General features: G+C 42.8%; 1 protein-coding gene across 10 annotated transcripts in view; it reads left to right on the top strand.

The window, feature by feature from the left end:
* The window catches only part of Larp1b (La ribonucleoprotein 1B), a 93,421-nt gene that overhangs the window by 69,854 nt on the left and 4,017 nt on the right, over nucleotides 1–19,550 (top strand). For 8 of the 10 annotated variants that reach the window (XR_013092129.2, XM_076864271.2, XM_076864268.2 and 5 more), the window contains exons 12-16: nucleotides 1,507–1,630; nucleotides 11,839–12,008; nucleotides 12,442–12,548; nucleotides 16,612–16,802; nucleotides 17,285–17,429. Coding sequence is in view for 9 of the 10 variants with exons in the window: in XM_076864271.2 (XP_076720386.2) it covers nucleotides 1,507–1,630; nucleotides 11,839–12,008; nucleotides 12,442–12,548; nucleotides 16,612–16,802; nucleotides 17,285–17,429 (737 nt within the window). In the remaining variant the exon portion in view is untranslated. The remainder of the gene's footprint in view (nucleotides 1–1,506; nucleotides 1,631–11,838; nucleotides 12,009–12,441; nucleotides 12,549–16,611; nucleotides 16,803–17,284; nucleotides 17,430–19,550) is intronic. The other 2 variants (XM_076864277.2, XM_076864269.2) reach the window with 1 other exon arrangement.

Below are 19,550 nucleotides of genomic sequence, written 5' to 3'. Positions count from 1 at the left end.
TAAAGGGTCATTCAGCCATTATTAGCACAGCGTGGCACAGATGTAACGCAGGGGTAACCAAGAACTCCTTTTTCTCCCAGGCAGAGGATTGGCTTAGATGGTCTTTGTGCTTGTGGCCAGATTACCTGGGGGGGGGGGGGCAACATGGTCGCCATCTCCATAACAATCAGGGCAGGGACCACCTCGGTGACTGTGTGACAGAGTTATGGAGCCCCAGAGACAGTGGGCCTGTTCCTCCTTTGAGCTAACAGCTCAACCTGCGGAGCTTCCTTGCTGCTAAGCTCCTGGGAGAGGTTTGGAGGTGAGCCTCAGCCGCCCTGACTGGGCTTCCATCAAGGCAGCCCAGGAGGGAAAAGGAAGCAGAGCGGATGCGCTGGAAGGCCTCCTGGGCCTCCTGCAGCTTCCCGGGGCCTTTTAAATGCCCCTGCTCCGCATGGCTCTTCTCATTCTATTGTTTTCTCACAACCACGTTGCTTTTCTTTCTTTTTTTTTTTTTTAATTGGTTGTTCAAAACATTACAAAGCTCTTGACATCTCATATTACATATATTAGATTCAAGTGGGTTATGAACTCCCATTTTTACCCCAAATACAGATTGCAGAATCACATCGGTTACACATCCACATTTTTACATAATGCCCTATTAGTAACTTGTATTCTGCTACCTTTCCTATCCTCTACTATCCCCCCTCCCCTCCCCTCCCCTCCCATCTTCTCTCTCTACCCCATCTACTGTAATTCATTTCCCTCCTTGTTTATTTTCTCCTTCCTCTCACAACTTCTTATATGTAATTTTGTATAATATTGAGGGTCCCCCTCCATTTTCCTAAGCTTCTCACCTTTGCTCACATTTCCTAACCCCAAACACTCTTCCTTTCTCTGCATTCTCACCCTGCAAGGGTACCTCCCTGATGATCTCAATCCTTATACCAAATGTCACTTGTCACATGTTACCTAACAGTATTAGTTTTTTTTTTTTTATTGGTTGTTCAAAACATTACAGAGCTCATGACATATCATCTTTCATACATTTGACTCAAGTGGGTTATGAACTCCCATTTTTACCCCAAATACAGATTGCAGAATCACATCGGTTACACATTCACATTTTTACATAATGGCATATTAGTGGACAGTATTAGTTTTTAATGTGTATATTTCTTTTTGTCCAGCTTAAAAATTGGGTAGGGTCTCAGATTACTTTGTCACCTTTGGGGTCTTGTGGGTAGCTGCTCAACAAATAACTAATGATGAGTATTTATGCTCTTATAATGTTTTTAATTATAAAACACTTGTAATATTTTAGGGTTCTCTATGCCTCTTTTAGACGTTGAATATCAATTGTTATTAAATATGATGCTAGATTCTTTATTATAACATTTTTTTTTATTCTACTGTAATTAATCCTTGTTTTAAAGGCTCATTTTTTTGAGGTTGGTATCAATTATTGTGTGTTGGCAAATCTGTTAGCCAGTTTAGTAATTAGCTTCCTCCATTCTACTTCAGCAAGAAGTTGAGAACTTTAAGAAGCTAAATCTCATTAGTAAAGAGCAGTTTGAAAACCTAACACCCGAGCTTCCTTTTGAGCCAAACCAAGAAGTTGCTGTAGCGCCTTCACAGTCCAGGCAAGGTATGTACACCTGCATTTGTGTCTGAATACTATGAAAGCAGTTATGAATTGTTTTAAAAGATTGCTCCTTCTTTCTCTAGTTGCAGAAAAATATTAGATATTTGAGAAAATTCTAGAATCTTAGTACTCAATTTTGATGTTTCATTAGACGAACTTCTAAACCTTTTAGGGACTTATGACCACAGACTGTGAATTTGGGAAGACAGCTTAGTTGTAAACAGGGAAGGGTTTGAACCCCACTGTACTCTGCCTGGACAGACAGGCAGTCACAGAAGTGACCTGGGAGCCATCGTTACCAGACCCTGCTCATAGCCAGACCCTTACTGAGGAGAAGGCAGAACTGACTGGTTCTCAGAGCATTTCTAACAATCAAATGCTTCTGTTCTCAAAGGTTTTCATTGAATTGCTGATCCTTTTGTTTTAAGGCTTTGGCTTTATGGGAAATGTCAATAGCCTTGGGAGATTTGTAAATTAAATCTGACATTTCCAGGCAAGTGCAATTGATTTTTTTTTTTTATAGCCTCTCTTTACAACTTTAAAACATTTCAAAAATTTACCAAGATAGAGTGGATGATGTCATGATACCTCTTGTGCCCACTGCTCACCTTTAACACCTGACCATCTCCTTCCCACTTTTGTTTTCTCTCTCTACAGGCACCCCTCTGCCTCCCTCTGAAGCACACTCTGAATCATGTTGTTCACGTTGCTATCCCTGAGTGTTTCTCTGTGTCTTCTCTCCTTTAACACATGAGTGACACAGTACCATTACCACATCTAAAATTAATAGCAGTTCCTCTTTTGTCCATTTTTTGGATTTTCTTCATCGGTGTGCATATGAGGTCCAAGCCCTCTAATCCTGACAAGGCCCCTACTCTCCAGTGTCCTGGTATTTTCCTCCTTACAATCTACTGTTCCTTGCAGGATATTGCTGAAGAAACTAGATTGTGCTGTGACCTCCCTCACATTTTGGAATTTGCTGATTGCATTTCTGTAGTTTCATTTAACCTGTTTCTGGCCCTGAATTTCTATAGCTGCTGGTTTGAAATAGAGGCTTGATTAGATTGAGACTCAAAAGACTTGCAAGCATGTGACATGTTGATGCTGTTTGCTTATTTAGAGATGGGGGTCTCACTGTGTGGCCCAGCTGGCCTCAGACTCCAGGGCCTGAGCGACCCTCCTGCCCCAGCCCCTGAGCAGCTAGGACTCTGTTTCCTTCATTGTCTGGCTGTGCTGGAGGGCAGTCCTGCATGCCACCTGCCCACCTCACCAACAGGCTCTTTGCTTCTCTTTTAGTGTCTCTACTTTTTATCAATTTGATCTTTTTAAAAAAGTTCTCTATTTTCATTGATTGATTTTTTTCCTCCTGTTTCATTAATTTCTTCTCTTTATTATTTCCTCCATCCTGGTTTGGGCCTATCTTGCTCCTCACTTTCTAGTTATCCTTCCTGAAACTTAGATCCTTCACTTGATGCTGTTCTTTTCTGTTATAAGCAGTTAGTACTGCAAGTTTCCTTCCAGAACTTTCACTTAGGTATAGCTCATGATTTTGAAAGTGCTTCCATTTTCATTCAATTCCAAATATATTTTATTGAGTATTTTTTGACCCATCAGTTACTTAGAAGTGCTTTTGTTTTATTTCTTAATTTGGGTGTTTTCCTGATACCTGTTAAAGGCAGGAGTCTGAATTATCAACTTCAGGCTTTTCCCATAAAAGCATTTAATCCTACATATTTCCTTTCAAGCACTAATTTAGTTGCATTTCTTAAGCACTGAGCCACATTCCCAGCCCTTTTTTAAATTTTTTATTTTGAGATAGGGTCTTGCTAAATTGTTAGGTCCTCACTAAGTTTTTGAGGCTGGCCTCAAATTTGCAGTCCTCCTGCCTTAACGTAACCATCCCAGCTTTCTCTGCATGGCAGTGTGATAGATTTCTCCATCCTCCCCTCACCCAGCCGCATCCTTCTATTTTAAGTGAGTTGGTTATAGACAGCATATAGTTGGGTGCTATTCGTTTTTTTTTTTTTTTTCCTTAGTTGTAAGGGGACACAATAACTTTTTTAAATTTTATTTATCTACATATGGTGCTGAGGATTGAACCCAGGGCCTCACATGTGATAGGCGAGCGCTCTACCGCTGAGCCAAACCCCAGCCCCATGGTTGGGTCCTCTTCTTATTCAGTCTGACAGTCTGCATTTAACTGGTGTTCAGAGGATTTAATGTAATCATGATAGGTTTGGATTTAGTTCTACTTTTTATTATGTGTTTTCTTTCTTTTTTTTTCCCTTTGCTGCCTTTGGGTTAGCTGTGGTTTTTTGCATTCCATTTTAACATATCTAGTATGAATTTGGACACATACATATTTTCATGTAATATTTTTGGTGGATGTCTAAGGGTTACAAAATATGTCAACTTTTTATGGTTTATGAATAATCAATAATTTCCCATTTCAATAAGACAGTAGAAACTTTCACCCCACTGGGCTTCCTTATGTGATGCTTATCTTAAGTATCATATTTCATACATTGAAAACCCATCTGATGATGGGGCATCTTTCACTTTTAGCCATGAAGCATGTTTTTAAGAACTTAAAAGGAGAATATCTCTTCTCTTTATCTGGACTTGGCCATCTCTCTTGCTCTTCCTCCGTTGGTGAGTCCCGGGCTCCTTCTGGGCTCCTCCCTCTCCTGCTGGAGCGATCCCTCTCTGGAGCAGTTCAGTGGGCTGCGATCTGTTCCCGTGCCATGGGGATGGAGTTCTGGGTCAGCAGATCTTCTCCTCCAGCACTTTAAAACCTGGCCACCGGAGCAGGGGACGAAGCTCAGCTGGTAGAGTGCTTGCCTCACGTGCACAAGGCCCTGGGTTCACCTCCCAGCACCACGGGAAAAAAAAAAAAACACAAACCGTGGCCACTTCTGGCCTCCACGCTTGTGTTTCGGGTTTTGCAGAGCTGGGGATGAGCCCCAGGCTACCCACGTTGGGCAAGCCCTGGACCACGGAGCACCCGCAGTGCTCCCCCGTGGGTTTGGATGGAGACATCCAGTCACTCAGGTAGCATTTTTTCTGTCCAGCTTCTCTCCAGATATTTTTGTCCCAAGTGTTCAGCAGTTCCAGTGTAACAGGTCAGCTTAGGGATTTCTAAGGTTTATCCAGGATAGAGTCCTCTCTTGAGCAGGGCAGTTTTCAGCTACTACTTATTCACAATCATTTTTGAAGACATTTAACTTCCAGGCCTGCATTGTTTTCCTCCCCTGGACGGTGGTGTCCCACGGCTTCCAGAGCCTTAGCCAGGTCTTTTTGATTATTTCCTTCTCTGCTATAGAGATTTGCAAATTTCTGTTGATTCTGTTTTTAACTTGAAGAAATTTAATCATGATTGCCTTGATGTGTTCTCTTCGTGTGCTTATGCTTTGACTCACTGAGTTTTGGGTATCAAATTTGGAATATTTTCAGCCATTCTTTTAAATTATGGAATCGGGAATTCTCTTCTGCTCTTTCCTCTCTTTCTTTAGACATTTGAGTTACACATAGGTCAGGCAGTTTGGAGTAGTTTCTGATCTCACTAATGCTTGGTTTTTTTTTTTTTTTCCTTTTTAATCCTTTTTCTGTGTTTTCTTCTTCCTTAGTGTCTGACTTATTTTTAATAGTGTGGATTTTATCCTAGCTGTGGTTTCTTCTTCTTCTTCTTCTTCAGATGGACATGATGCCTTTATTTTTTTTTTTTAGAGAGAGAGAGAGAGAGACAGGGAGAGAGAGAAAATTTTAATATTTATTTTTCAATTTTCGGCGGCAACATTGGATCAAACCCGGGCCGCACGCATGCCAGGTGAGCTCGCTACCGCTTGAGCCACATCCCCAGCCCTGATGCCTTTATTTTTATGTGGTGCTAAGAATGGAACCCGTTGCCTCACACGTGCTAGGCAAGTGCTCTACCACTGAGCCCCAGCCCCAGCCCTGCCTTTACTTCTATAGAGGTTTGACTGGGGTCCCTCTGTATTGTCTCTTTTCTCTTTTTTGAAACAAATACATGTTTTAGTTGTAGACAGACACAATATCTTTATTTTTTTTATTTGTTTGCTTTTTATGTGGTGCTGAGGATTGGTCCCCGTGCCTCACACGTGCTAGGCAAATGCTCTACCTACCCTCCAGCCTGTCTTTATCTCTTTTCAATGTTTCTGCTTCCTCTGCTTTACTGAGTATGTGAAGTACAGTAAAAACTTATTTTACAAGCAAAGTTCAGATCCAATATTTGGATCCAAATTGCCTGACTGCTCTAGTTCAGTGGTCAGCGTATTGTCATCCCTGGGCCCAGACTGGCTTGCAGTGGCCCCACAGGCCATGCCCTACATTTTGCCTGTGGCTGAAACTTTTCTTGCTGAAAAGGTAGTTGTTTCAACAGACACTCCGTGACCCAAAGTCCCCAAATAGTTACTGTCTGGCATTAGAGAAAAAGTTTGCTAAACTCTGCTTTAGCAGTGTTTTTATTGGGAAAGAACTTGAAGTGCCAGTCCTTACGTGGCATTTTTCTATTAGCTCCCTGTGGACACTGACAGCATCGTGTTAAGTTGTGTTTTCATCAAGACTGTTCCTGCTCCAGTGGTGGTACACCCCTGTCATCCAAGCTACTCAGGAGTCTGAGGCAGGAGGATCACAAGTTCAAGGCCAGCCTCAGCAACTCAGCGAAATCCTGTCTCAAATTAAAAAAAAAAAAAAAAAAAAGGAGTGGGGATGCCACTTAATGGTAAAGTGCCCCTGGGTTCAGTGACCAGTAAAGGAGAGGGAGACAGGCCATCCTGTCTCTAATACAGGGGGTGACACAAGCCTACCATAGCCAAGTTACGAAACTGTGTGAGGATTTGATTTAGTAGTGATGAAATTTGGAAAATTTAAGTAGTAAAAAGTCATACTCCTTACTCCAAGATCATACTCTGCAGTCCAAAATCATACACCGTAATCCAGTGGTTCTTAAATTTACCTGCTGAAACAGGTTAAAGGCTCTGTACCGAGATTCGGATCCAGCACATGAGGTGGGGTCTGAGGACATGCCGGGGGTGCTGTAGGGACCACACTTCAAATCACTGCTTCAGCCAAGTCTCTGTAGTGTCACTGTCCTCTTACAAGCTTTTAGTAAAAACTGTGGGGTCAACAGTCACAACTGAGGTGCCCTGAAGAGCAGAGGGTCTGCTTCATTTTGATTTTTCATAGCTTTTGGGGGTGCTATATCACAGAACTGCATCCTCAGCCCTTTTATTTTTTTATTTTATTTTATTTTTTTGAATTTTAATATTTATTTTTCAATTTTCGGTGGACACAACATCTTTGTCTGTATGTGGTGCTGAGGATCAAACCCGGGCTGCACGCACGCCAGGCGAGCGTGCTACCGCTTGAGCCACATCCCCAGCACCCCCCCCCTTTTATTTTTGTTGCCCCGACTGGCCTTGAACTCGCAACCCTCCTGCCTCAGCCTCCCAAGTCTGGGATTACAGGCGAGCACCACTGCACCAGCTGCAGCGTTTCTGAAGTGCAATTTACATACTGTAGGAATGAAACCTCCTGAAGTGTACCAATGGATGAGTTGTGATAAATCTGGATGGTTGTGCATCAGCCCCACGGGCTGGTTTTAGGACAAACCCCTGTTAAAAGGTTCCTCCTGTTCCTTTGCCATCAGTTCCACACTCACCGTCAGCCATAGGCAGTGTCACCTGCTCTCTTTGTCTGTAGTTTTGCATTTCCCTGAAATTTTATATAAATGGAGTCATGATTCATAGTAAAGTGTCTGACTTGTTATATGTTTGAGGTTCATAGAGGCTCGTATATGTCATTGCATGTATCAGTATATTGCTCCCTTTTATTGCTAGCCAGGTGCCATGGGCCAGGCCTATAGTCCCAGCAACTTGGGGGGTTGAAGCAGGAGGACCATAAATTCCAGGCAGCCTCAGGAACTTAGTGAGATGCGGTCTCAAAAAATTAAAAAGGTCTAGGGATGTAGCTCAGTGGTAGAGTGCCCCTGGGTTCAATCCCCAGTACCCACCCCCCCACAAAATAAATCCCAGTAGTCAATCCCAATCAATAATTGATAGACGTTTGGATTGTTTACAGCATTGCCTATTATGAAAAAATGCTACTGTGACAATACATGTATAAGAGATGGCCTAAGTTTTTTTTGTTTTTTTGTTTTAAGAGGACACACAGTATCTTTAATTATTTATTTATTTTATGTGGTGCTGAGGTTCGAACCCAGTGCCTCATGCATGCTAGGCGAGCCACAACCCCAGCCCACCTAGGATTTTGATTAAAAGGAGTTATAACATCTAAATAAGGTTCACACGTCAGCCCCAACTTGTAGTTGATAAAAATGTTGCTAGGTTAATATTCCCTAACTGTATGTCTACATTTCTAATGAAATGTCAATATCTGCCATAAATATTTTGTGCTTACAGTGAACTATTTTTAATAATTATGTCAAATATTATGAATCGATACATAATATGCTGTAAAAATGTTGTAAAACGTTTATTTTTAGATAACTAAAGCACTTTGTAGATTTCAGTCTTCATAAAATTGACACATCTATCTTTATTAGTGGGTAAGTGTCATTACATAAAACAAATGTAAGACTGAGATGAAATTTAACTTTTGTCAGTGGAAACGTCCAGGTTCAGGTAAAAGTGAAGAGACTTGTTGGTGAACTCCGCGTGCCCCTCTCACCCGTGGTCAGCTGGTGCCAGCCGTCTGCATTCTTTTTACACCTTTGCCTGCCCATCTGTTTCCGGATATCACTTCTCCAGATCAGGTCCCTTCTGGAAACCCTTCATCGTCTGCCACATGTCATGACTGAAGGGAACTCGGCTCCTCTCTGGCTTTTAACCAAACAGGAGTGAGCTCCCGCAGCCTCTGTCTCAGCCGAGCTGCACAACAGTCACCTTCTGGTTCTGTCGACCCTTTGACGCTTCTTACTGAGAATTCTTCTTTCAAGATCTTTATCAACTCTTGGTTTACCCTGCCATTCGACTTTTATACAAAAGGAAGGGCAAATCCTTCTCTTACAAATTCAGTTGATTGATTTTCAGAATAAGAAGCTGATGTCCTAGCAACCTGCAATTGTAATTGAGTTTTAAACTGTCGTTATGAACTCATGGAGCTTATTTATCTGATGATTTTAATCCATTTCAGTCACTGTTTACTGTGGCCACATAACTTTGTTTTAACTGGTAGGAACCCTAAAGTCTGTTTATGACCTGTAATAGTATTTAAAAAAATTATTTTTTAGTTATAGTTGGACACAATACCTTTATTTCACTTACTTATTTTTATGTGGTGCTGAGGATCGAACCCAGGTCTCACAAGTGCCCCTGTATTAGTGTTTTAATAAAACAAAACAAAACTTAATTACTTTTTGGGTCAAGATTTCCTGGGCTCATATTATGAATTTTCTGCTCCAGACTTTATTTTTTTGAGGAGACCTGATAGTGGAAAATGGAATGTAGATACCATAATCTGGTGCTAGGAAGCTCAGTCTTTCCGGGTAGTTGCTGTTTCTATATCTTTGTATATTTCTTTTATAAAAGTACTAGATTTAACATTTTTTTTAGTATATGCTCATATTTTTAAGGTTGTATATTGTTTGGGTATAAGGAAATGTTGTGAGAACAATTCAGTTGAGATTAGCCTTCCTTTGGGGAGGAGATACTCCTCGGATGTTCAATAAGATTGTGGCTGTGCTTTTACTTGCTCTAGGGGTCTAGGGGATGATATATTAGAAAATGAATTTTAACTTAATACATGAAACTGTGTTAGTTAGCTTTTTGTTACTGTAACAACAAAATACTAAGATAATCAACTTATAAGGAGGAAAGTGTTTTTGTCTTACGGGCTTCAAGGGTTTCAGTTCATGGTGACATGGCCATTGCCTTTTGTCCTGTAGCAGCACAGCGCATCATGATGGGAACCTGTGGCAGGAACCCTGTTCATCTCATGTGCTGGGAAGTGAACACAGAGAGATGGGGGCAGGCCCTGTTATCCCCTCTGGGTGCACACCCCATATTATCTGACCTTCCATGAGACCTTAGTCCTGAGTGGTTTCTTCACTTCCGGTAGCTCCAAGCTGAGGACCAAGCCTTTTGTGTGTGTGTCTGTGTCTGTGTCTGTATGTCCAAGCTGAGGACTAAGCCTTGTGTGTGTGTGTGTGTGTGTGTGTGTGGTGCTGGGGATCGAACCCAGGGCCTTGTGAATGTGAAGCAAGCGCTCTACCAACTGAGCTATATTCCAAGCCTTTCAACACATGGGCCTTTGGGGACATTCTAGATCCAAACTGTAGCAGGAACCATGAATGGATAAAATGCAGAGATGGCTCAAAAAGAATTAATTCTATTGGCAAGAAATGTTCAGGGAGTGTTTCACACCTGTGCTGGGTGTCGGAGGAAGGGTATGTGTCCAGCTGAGCACACAGAAGTTGACGGTCGGGAACCTTCAGAACAGGGAGAATCTTAGAAAGTACGTGGAGCAAGGAGCCAGGACCAGATCGCTGGGCGCTACTTGGGTCATCCGGGTTGTGGTGGAGAAGGACAGAGAGGCAAGTCAAGGAGGATAAGCATCTAAGCTTCTAGAGGCAAAGGGGAAACAGTGAAGGAGTTTCAGTAGAAATGTGCCCAAATTTGTTCTCAGAATAATCGTTCTGGTAACAATATTGAGAGAAGAGTTGGCAAGTGGGTAAGTTCACTTTTGGCTTTATAAACTTGTGCCTAGAATAGTGCTTGGCAGACAGTAGGCATTTAATATTATCCTGTTGAATGAAAGAACAAAAGGTTGCTATATAAATCAAAAGAAGTTAGTACGTGTGAAGAAAAACCACATAAGAAATAGAGCCTGAATTTTTGTCACCACCACTTGATCCCTCCTCAGACTTTCTTAGTATCTTACCTAAGATTTTCATGACCAAATCAGTAAGTAAAACAACCCAAAGCCGGGAGAGGTGGTGCACACCTGCAATCCCATTTACCGGGGAGGCTGAGGCAGGAGGATCGAAGGTTCTAGGCCAGCCTCAGAAACTTAGATCCTGTCTCAAAATAAAAAAAAATTTTAAAAAGGGCTGGGGCTATAGCTCAGTGATAGAGCGATTTCACAAGGCCCGGGGTTCAGTCTTCAGTACTGCACACACACAAACGCCCTAGGAAAATTGCCAAAGGACTCGCAGGGCAGGCTCCCAAGAGTGGCAGTGTGAGTGGTAAGCAGGCAGAGGAAAGCGTGTCCACCTCCACTGGGGACAAACGCCATTTGAATCCATGAGTTGAGAAAATACTTAATAAGCGTCTGAACAAAACCCAGTGTTGACCAGGGTGTGAATCCTGGAGCGTCCCCGGCTGCTGTGAGAGTGTAAGACTGTGAAACCTCAGCAGCCTGCTGTCTGCAGTGAGTAATCAGAAAGCCCAGAGATGCTGCATCCACTCCAAATAAGCCGTAAAAAAAGGCACACACCCGCACAGAGGATGTGCTTCACAAGGTTGGCCACAGTGTGGTGGGCTAAACCAAAAACGGGAAATGACATAAATGTCTGTAGGAGAATGGACACATTCTGATATATTTGTGAAATAATATTAGCAGTAGAAATGAAAACTCAGATCTACATGAATGTAACATGAAAAAAACCTTAGAAAATGATGGATATAGTATATAATGTCACTTATGTGAAGTTGATTATGCAGAATCACATTATTTATTACCTATGTAGTCATAGATTGAAATACCAAATTTAAGAGCATGGATATCTCTGAGGAGGAAAAGCAGGAGGGAGGTGGATTAGGGAGTATAACAGAGAGCCTCAGTGTTTCTTTAGAAAGATAAACACTGGGTTTTTTTTGAGTAATTCTTTCTGATATATTTAAATTGTTCTGATGAAAAGAATTTGAAGAGCTATCCTCAAAGTAAAATATCTTTCTAGGGCTGGGGATGTGGCTCAAGCGGTAGCCCGCTCGCCTGACATGCGTGCGGCCCGGGTTCGATCCTCAGCACCACATACAGACAAAGATGTCGTGCCTGCCGAAAAACTAAAGAATAAATATTAAAAAATTCTCTCTCACTCTCTCTCTCTCTCTCCACTCTCTCTTTAAAAAAAAAATAAATAAAATATCTTTCTAGCATCTAAATACTTTTAAGAGCTACTTATTTTGCAGATTTGACCGATTAATTAGCTCAGAAGTTGTTTGATGTTTCAGAAAAAACTTTAGCAACAGTGGCCTGTTCGTTGCCCACGGCGGTTCCAGAATCTCCAAGGGTTAATCCTGCAAGGACACCCAGGACCCCCCGAACACCCAGGCTGCACGATCCTGACAAAACACCCAGATTTTATCCTGTTGTTAAAGAACCAAAAGCCATTGATCTACAGGTAATGAAACAGCCAGGAACACGCGCCTGCATGGCGTACCCCTGGACATTACCAAGTTCCTGTCACATTTTTTTAAATGTAGATTTTTAAATTGTAAGAATTCATTTAAAAATGGTACTTACCATCACGACGTTTTCTTGGGTTAAAAAATGAGCTTCTTTACAATTGGGTGGAGTCCTCAAAGGTGATCAGAGGGTGTAATGAAGAATCGAGCTGTGTTTCCTGCAACCCTGGTGTTACAAACCTAGCAAAGGGTCTTGTTAAATCTTGCAACTTGTATGGGAGATGTTGGAGTTTTGTGACTTCATGTGATTTCACAATGTGTCATCCACAGTATGAAAATGTCTGAGCTGGCTTACAGCAGAGGGTTTGATTTATTTGTGAAGTTCACACTACTGACAGTGACTGCGATGTCTGGCCTTTTTTTCTTCAGAGTCCCAGGAAGAGAAAGACGAGGCACAGCAGAGACCCCCCTCTAGAGTGTCATGTTGGCTGGGTCATGGACTCCAGAGACCACGGGCCACGAGCACCCTCTGTCAGGTACCACCTTGATCTGAAGGTCCATTGAAAATGGTCACTCTGAATAAACGTCAGGAAAATATAGAACAATGTAAGCAGCAAAAAGAAACCAAGGACGTGAGTCAGTGGGCCCAGCTGGTCTCCATTGCAGTTACTTTTCACAAATGCCAATGCTTAGATTTATAAACTATGGAGGTCTACAAAAGTTATTTTTGGAAAGAGCCCAGATTCTTAATGGCATCCAGTAGGTTCTTAGTAGAGACTCATTGACAAAACTGATGTGCTAAACCATCTACTCAAACTAAAAAGAATATGGAGACCAAAAACAATGATACTAATTACAGTCATGATTATTGAAATGATGATGGTACTCGGCATTGAACCCAGGATACTTTACCATTAAGCTAGATTCCCAGCCCTTTTTAAATTTTTTTTTTTTTTCCCCGAGACTAGGTCTTACTAGGTTGCTGAGGCTGGCTTTGAACTTGCGATCCTCCTGCCTCAGCCTCCTGGGTTATTGGCATTTCGGGTGTGCGCCACCATACCTGGCAATTATTATTTTGACTTTTTCCCCTTTTGTCAGGAAACAACTTATCTGACTATTAGCTGGAAGTATTTTTTTCTTTTTAGTGTTAAATTTTTTAGGATGGTTATGTACCTCAGAACAGATTTTGGGGCACCACTGGAGCGGGGCGGTTGTGTGCCAACCAATGTTTTATGCTGGAGAGGGGAAGAGGGGAGGAAACACAAAGCGGCCACAGCACCTCACCTCTGTCTCTCTGTATCCTCATCAAACACATCTCCCCTCAAAGAAAAAGTGTGTTGTTCTTCCGCCCATCAGTGGAATGCTACTAGTGTTTTCGAGTTCTATTTGAACTCTCGATTTGTCTACTGCAGCAGGGTATTTTGAGATCAACAGATAATGGTGGAAAATATTCCCTCATTAACATTTAGTTAAAATGTTGAGTTCTGAGATTTCTTAAGATTTGTGTTTTTATCATGTGTATTTTCTTGTTAATAATTAATATATGTGGTCACTGTTGATTCCCAGATACCACCTGTTGCATAGTGTTGGCACCCTCAGATATGGTCAATTTATTTTTGACCAAGATGCCAAAACTATTCAATAGGAGAACAGTCTTCTCAAATCATGGTGCTGGGAAAACTCGGTAACCACATGCAAAAGAATGAAGATAGATTCTTGCTGTATTCCATATACAAAAAAAATTTAACTCTCAAGGTCAGGACTCAAAGCCTGAACTTGAGAGCTAAAACTTTAAAACTCTGAGAAGGAAACGTAGGAGAAAGTCTTCATGAGATTGAATTTGTCATCAGTTTCGTGGGTACGACACCAAAAGCACAGGCAACAAAAGAGAAAAATAAATGAACTTTATCAAAATCGTGAACACTCGTGCATCAAAGGATACTACCAACAGAAAAGACAGCCCAATGGGAAGATATGGAAGATCAGACATCTGTTAAGGGATTCAAGTCCAGAATATATAAAGAATTTTGAAAACTCAACAAAGCAACTTTATTTTTAAATGTGCAAAATTCTTCAGTAGATATTTCTCCAGAGAAGATGTGCAAGTAGTCATTAAGCCTAGGAAAAGATGCTTAACACAGTTAATCATTAGAGGAGCACAAATTAGAAAAATCCCATGAGATGCCACTTTGCACCCCTGGGACGGCGTTATGAACTGAACTGCGTTGAAACCCTGGCCCCTGATGTGACAGTCCTTGGAGACGGGGCCCTTCTGAAGGGAGGAGGCCTGCTCCAGCCATTCTTACTGAAGAGGCAGGGACAGAGACCCTGCAGGCCCACCCAGAGGAGAGACCGTGCAGGCACACACAAGAAGGCGGCTTTCTGTGTACAGGGACTGTCTTCGCCAGCCAGCCTACTGGCGTCTCCATCTTGGACTTCAGCCTCTGAGACTGTAAGGAAATGAGTTCTGTTTCATTAGCACCCAGTCTCTGCTGCTTGTTGGAGCAGCCAGAGCTGACTAATACAGACATAGAATCTTTAAAAAGGAGTAAGTGCGAGGTGTGGGGAACTGGGCACGGTGCTGCCTTGCTGGGGTATGAAGTGCTGCAGCCACCAGCATTTTCTCAAAACCATGAAGACACAGAATTACTGTAGGACCTAGGCCTTCTACTCCTGGCTCTGAATTCTGAAGTAAAACAGGGACCTGAAGAATATTGGTTTGTTACTGTTCACAACAGCATCACCCACAGCCAAAAGATGGGCAGCCCAGGTGAGCATGGGCAGGTGACTGGACGAACATCAGGTGACGTACACTTACAGTGAAATGGAAGGGCGTGAAGTCTGGGTGCACGCCTAGTTCATCTGCAGAGGGCCAGACGCTGTATGATCCCGCTGATACGAAGTGCCTAGAACAGTCAGGTTCACCAGGGGCTCGGGAGCGGGAGGGGCGTGTTATTGTTCAATAGGTACAGTTTTTGTTGGGGAAGGTGAAGGGTGATAACACTGGCAATGTATTTAATGTTGATGAATTATGTACTTGTGAACAGTGTTTAAAACAGTAACTACTATGCTGGGTGTGTTCACACACACAACACACACACACACACACACTCTCTCTCTCTCTCTCTCCTAAAAAAATTTCACCACTGCTTTTATTAGAAAAGTTTTTGAGATTCAGAGTACTGTCTCACATTTAAAAAGGGCGGGGGGGGGTGGTGGTGAGGGTACTCAGTGGTAAAGCACCACTGGGTTCAATTAACAGTTACCAAAAAATAAAAGAAGTCGAGTCTTAAGGTGTTGATGGGAAAAGTCTTTAGGTATTAGGCTCATAAATTACACAAATAGAAAATCTCCAAGATCTCATTTTTGCTTAACGTCTCCGATTTTGCTGCTGGAAACAGGTGTTCCGCCGTTTTCATTGTCATTAAAGACCCCTTTTGTTCATTTTTGAGGAAACATCTGACACGTAATGAAATCTGAATGACCACATCATTGGTTGTTTTCCTAATTTAAAGCGTCACTCCAGTGACCAAAACAGCACGTTCCCTCACCCCTGAATGGCACTTTGAGGCCACCACTGTGCTTCAGTGGGCCACAAAAGTGCTTTGTGTTTCTCTCCTGATTTATGAAATTGTGGTTAAGAAAATAGTGACATTTACCCTCTTACCCGTTTTTAAGTGTGCAGTCAGCACCTTTGTGTTCTAAAACAGAGCTCCAGAACATTTCATCTTGCAAAACTGCAGCTTCTACCCCATTTTTGCCACATACATAAAGATGTGTACTCAAGGGTTTAGATTTCATAAACCTTCTTTTTCTGCTTCAAGGATTCCTTATTGAAGGTGGCATTAATTTTTGTTTCATTGCAAGTGCCCCTGCCTCAGTCACATCAGCAGTTTTACAAACCGCTAGGACAAATTTCAACAGGTAGAAAGAGCAAACGGTGTCTTAGTGTCCCTGTGAAGACAGCTTTGATCTTGCAGACTTCCCCAAGGTTCCCGGGAGCCCTCCAAAAGAACCACTGAGGGAGCTCCAGTCTTACAAAGATAACTTTGGTGGCAGGTTAGAGGAGGGAGCCTGGAAAAACAAGGAGAGCAGTTAATTCAAGCGACAGAAGAGAAAGACCTGATTTAAATAGTGGAGCACTGATGAGAAGGAAAACACAGACTTGGGAGTATTTCAGAGGTGGAACTGCTGTAGAGTTGCAGGTGTGTCTTTGAGATAATGAGATTATTACCTTGGTTTTATGCCAGATTTTGTCCCTCATTTCCATAGATCCATTTATATCATTGATTACTCAAGTTAAATTGGAAATTTCTCCAGTTCTTTAACGATAATTCAAACACTGAATCTGAACTGCATTCGTCAGGGATCTGGAGGAGTAATGAGGCTCAGTGGTCTGCTTCTCCTGACTGTCTCAGCATGAGATGTCCTCACCTGTCCTTCTCCACTTCCCCCTTGGCCTGTTAGCGCAGCCTGAGCACCCCTGTGTGTGTAGATCTGTTGCCACCAGCTGAGCTCAGGCGGGGGCGGGGGGGGGGGCTACTTGCTTTTGCACTGCTCAGGACAAATGGGTTGACACACTGGTTCTGGATATTTCAGTTTGAAGGCTTTCTCCCCCTCCTCAAACAGCAGTGCCAACATTCCGCCCTCAGGAGGGGTGCCACTGGTGGGAAGCTGTGGATGTGCTCCGCATTCCTTCCCTAAGTTCCAGCACCCTTCTCACGAGCTCCTGAAGGAAAACGGCTTCACCCAGCAAGTGTATCACAAGTATCGTCGAAGATGTCTGAGTGGTAAGACGCTTGTCCTTTATCCTCCAGTGTTATAGCTAAAGATAGAACTCTGCAAAATTTACATCGTGTCATTTAATATCTGGTTAAGATTCTTTTTTTTAAATATTTATTTTTTTATTTGTAGTTGGACACAATGCCTTTATTTCACTTATTTATTTTTATGTGGTGCTGAGGATCCAACCCAGGTTCTCGCATGTGCGAGGCGAGCGCTCTACCGCTGAGCCAAACCCCAGCCCTGGTTAAGATTCTTTAATTTTGTTTTACTTATAAGTAAATAATCACCGTTAAGTAAATTTGTTTATATATGTTCTTTATTCATGTATTTCGTAGCTTAGGCACATTATGAAATGAAATTTAGTGTATTCTTCTTGTTACTTGGACAGCTGTTTATGATTTGGCCAGTGCCATGTAAAATATCTACTCTGTCAACTTTTTAAAGTACATTTGATTTTAAAATGTTTTAATATTCTGACTTTTTCCAGAGAGGAAATGCCTGGGAATTGGACAGTCCCAAGAAATGAACACCCTCTTTCGTTTCTGGTCCTTCTTCCTTAGAGATCACTTCAATAAAAAGATGTATGAGGAATTCAGACAACTTGCTTGGGAAGATGCAAAAGAGAATTACAGGTCAGATATTTTCTAATATGTTTATACTTGGAGTGGTTTTTTTTTTTTTTTTAGCATTTTACTTATGAACCTATTTTTTAAAAAAATATTTCTTTCTTAGTTATAGATGGACACAATATCTTTATTTTAGTTTTATGTGGTGCTGAGGATCGAACCTAGTGCCTCATGCATGGTAGGCGAGTGCTCTACCTCTGAGCCACAATCCCAGCCCATGAACCTATTTTTTTTAACTTAATTTTATTTATTTATTTTTATGTGGTTCTGAGGCTCGAACCCAGGGCCTTGCACTTGCAAGGCAAGCGCTCTATCGCTGAGCCATAAGTACTAAAGCCACCTGATTTTTTAAAAATAATTTTTAGTTGTAGGCAGACATAATACCTTTATTTTTATTTATTTATTTTTGATGTAGTGCTGAGGATTGAACCCAGTGCCTTGTCTGTATTAGGCAGGTGCTCTACTGCTGAGCCACTATCCCAGCCCAAGTCACCTGATTTTGAACCAGGAAAGCAGCACCACATAACTGGAGCAGGAACCGTATGCATTACCTGCTGTTGCCTGGCAGGTTACCCTAAAGCTGGGAAGCTTGAAACAGCAAGCATTATGAGTTCACAGCTTCTAAGGGTCAGGACTGAAGGAACTCTCTAGCCGGGCAGTTCTGGCCCAAGGTCTCTCTGGAGACTGGAACTGGGCTGGAGGACCCTGTTCCTTCACACGGCTGCTGACAGGGAGCTGTGCTGTATCTGCGTTCTGGCCATGGCAGCTCCCCAGAGGGTGATTTACAACATGGCTTCACCCCGAGGAAGTGATCCAAGATGGTGCGTGCTCTTGTGCAGATTGTACAAGGAGGTCACACACTGTCACTCCCATCGTGTCTCACTGCTCGCACAGAGCAGCCCTGGCCCAGTGAGGGGGAACCTGCCCAAGGTCGCGAATGCAGGAGGTACATCAATAGGAACCTTCTCAGAGGTGACTCGGGGCTGAATGGGAGCATAAGGTCCTTCTCCCCAGACCCTACACAGCTGACCACCCTTGCAAGTGCGCACATATCCCCTAGTGGAAGCTTCTCAGAGCCACACCAGTCTTGAAGATTTCTGGAGATAAGAAAAAGCAGGTGTCTCTTGACACATGTCCAGTCCCCCTCCCTTCCACCAGTCCTTAGCTCTCGACTGAGCAGGGCTCCATTCCCTCTGGACAGCTGTCCATGGTGTGCTGGGCTCTGCCCCTACTTGCCGTCCTCCCCCTGCTGTCCTGCCCCCTGTCATTCTGTCCCAGCTCAGCCCTTGCCTCTTGGTGTCCCTTTCATCCTCGGTTCCTGTGGCCTTCCGTCAGAAGCTCAGCAACATCATGCCAGGCTGCAGAGCAGAGGCTTAGCGGCAGCTGGGGGCCCTGCATTTCTTTTGGTGGCTTGCTCAACTTATTTATTCTTTTGGACAGACCATCACTGTCCATTTTGGAAATAAGCTAGTTACAAAAGAGATACACACTCACATATGCTGCTGCCTGTGGAAAACAGCCGGTCAAACTTACGTTACCAGTGACAGCAACGTTGCCACCTCTGCTCCACTGAGGCACTCAGAAGGATGGGGAGGGGTCTTTAACTGCGGCATCTTGAGCCAGACATAGTCCTGCCGCCTTCACGGCCTGGTCCACTCATGGGTCCTGCTCATCACTGTTGGTTGAAGGCTGAGTCCACAGTTTGCCGATCTGTTGCCTAGAACTAAGAAGCCACGACACTCGCTGTCTGCCTTAAGCAGAGGTTTTAGCTCCTTTGTTAGTACATCTGCTATCACTCGTACTTAAAAGTAAAGCAGCGAGGCTCTCTGAGGATCCGTTTAATTAGATTTGTTTCATTGTAGTTGAATGGGTCGATCACAGCTAGGCTCCAGGGCACAAGAGTGTGGTCTCAGAATGAAGATTATATTCAAGAGTATTAAGTACTGTGGACAGACACATCATTATAAATCTTAGTTTGGGAAAATCTAGAATATTCCTAATGTCACCAAATATTTTGCAATTCTTCAGAAATACCAAGGAGAGAGAGAGTGCCCATCTAGAGAAGCCACACTGGCCATCAAGGGCGGCTTCTCATTCTGCAGGTTCCCAGTGCACACTCACTGTGTA

The sequence above is a fragment of the Callospermophilus lateralis genome, chromosome 8, assembly GCF_048772815.1.
Source record: "Callospermophilus lateralis isolate mCalLat2 chromosome 8, mCalLat2.hap1, whole genome shotgun sequence".
Taxonomy (NCBI): domain Eukaryota; kingdom Metazoa; phylum Chordata; class Mammalia; order Rodentia; family Sciuridae; genus Callospermophilus; species Callospermophilus lateralis.
The sequence above is the reverse complement of the archived record's forward strand: the minus strand, read 5'-3'. Positions and strand labels throughout refer to the sequence as shown.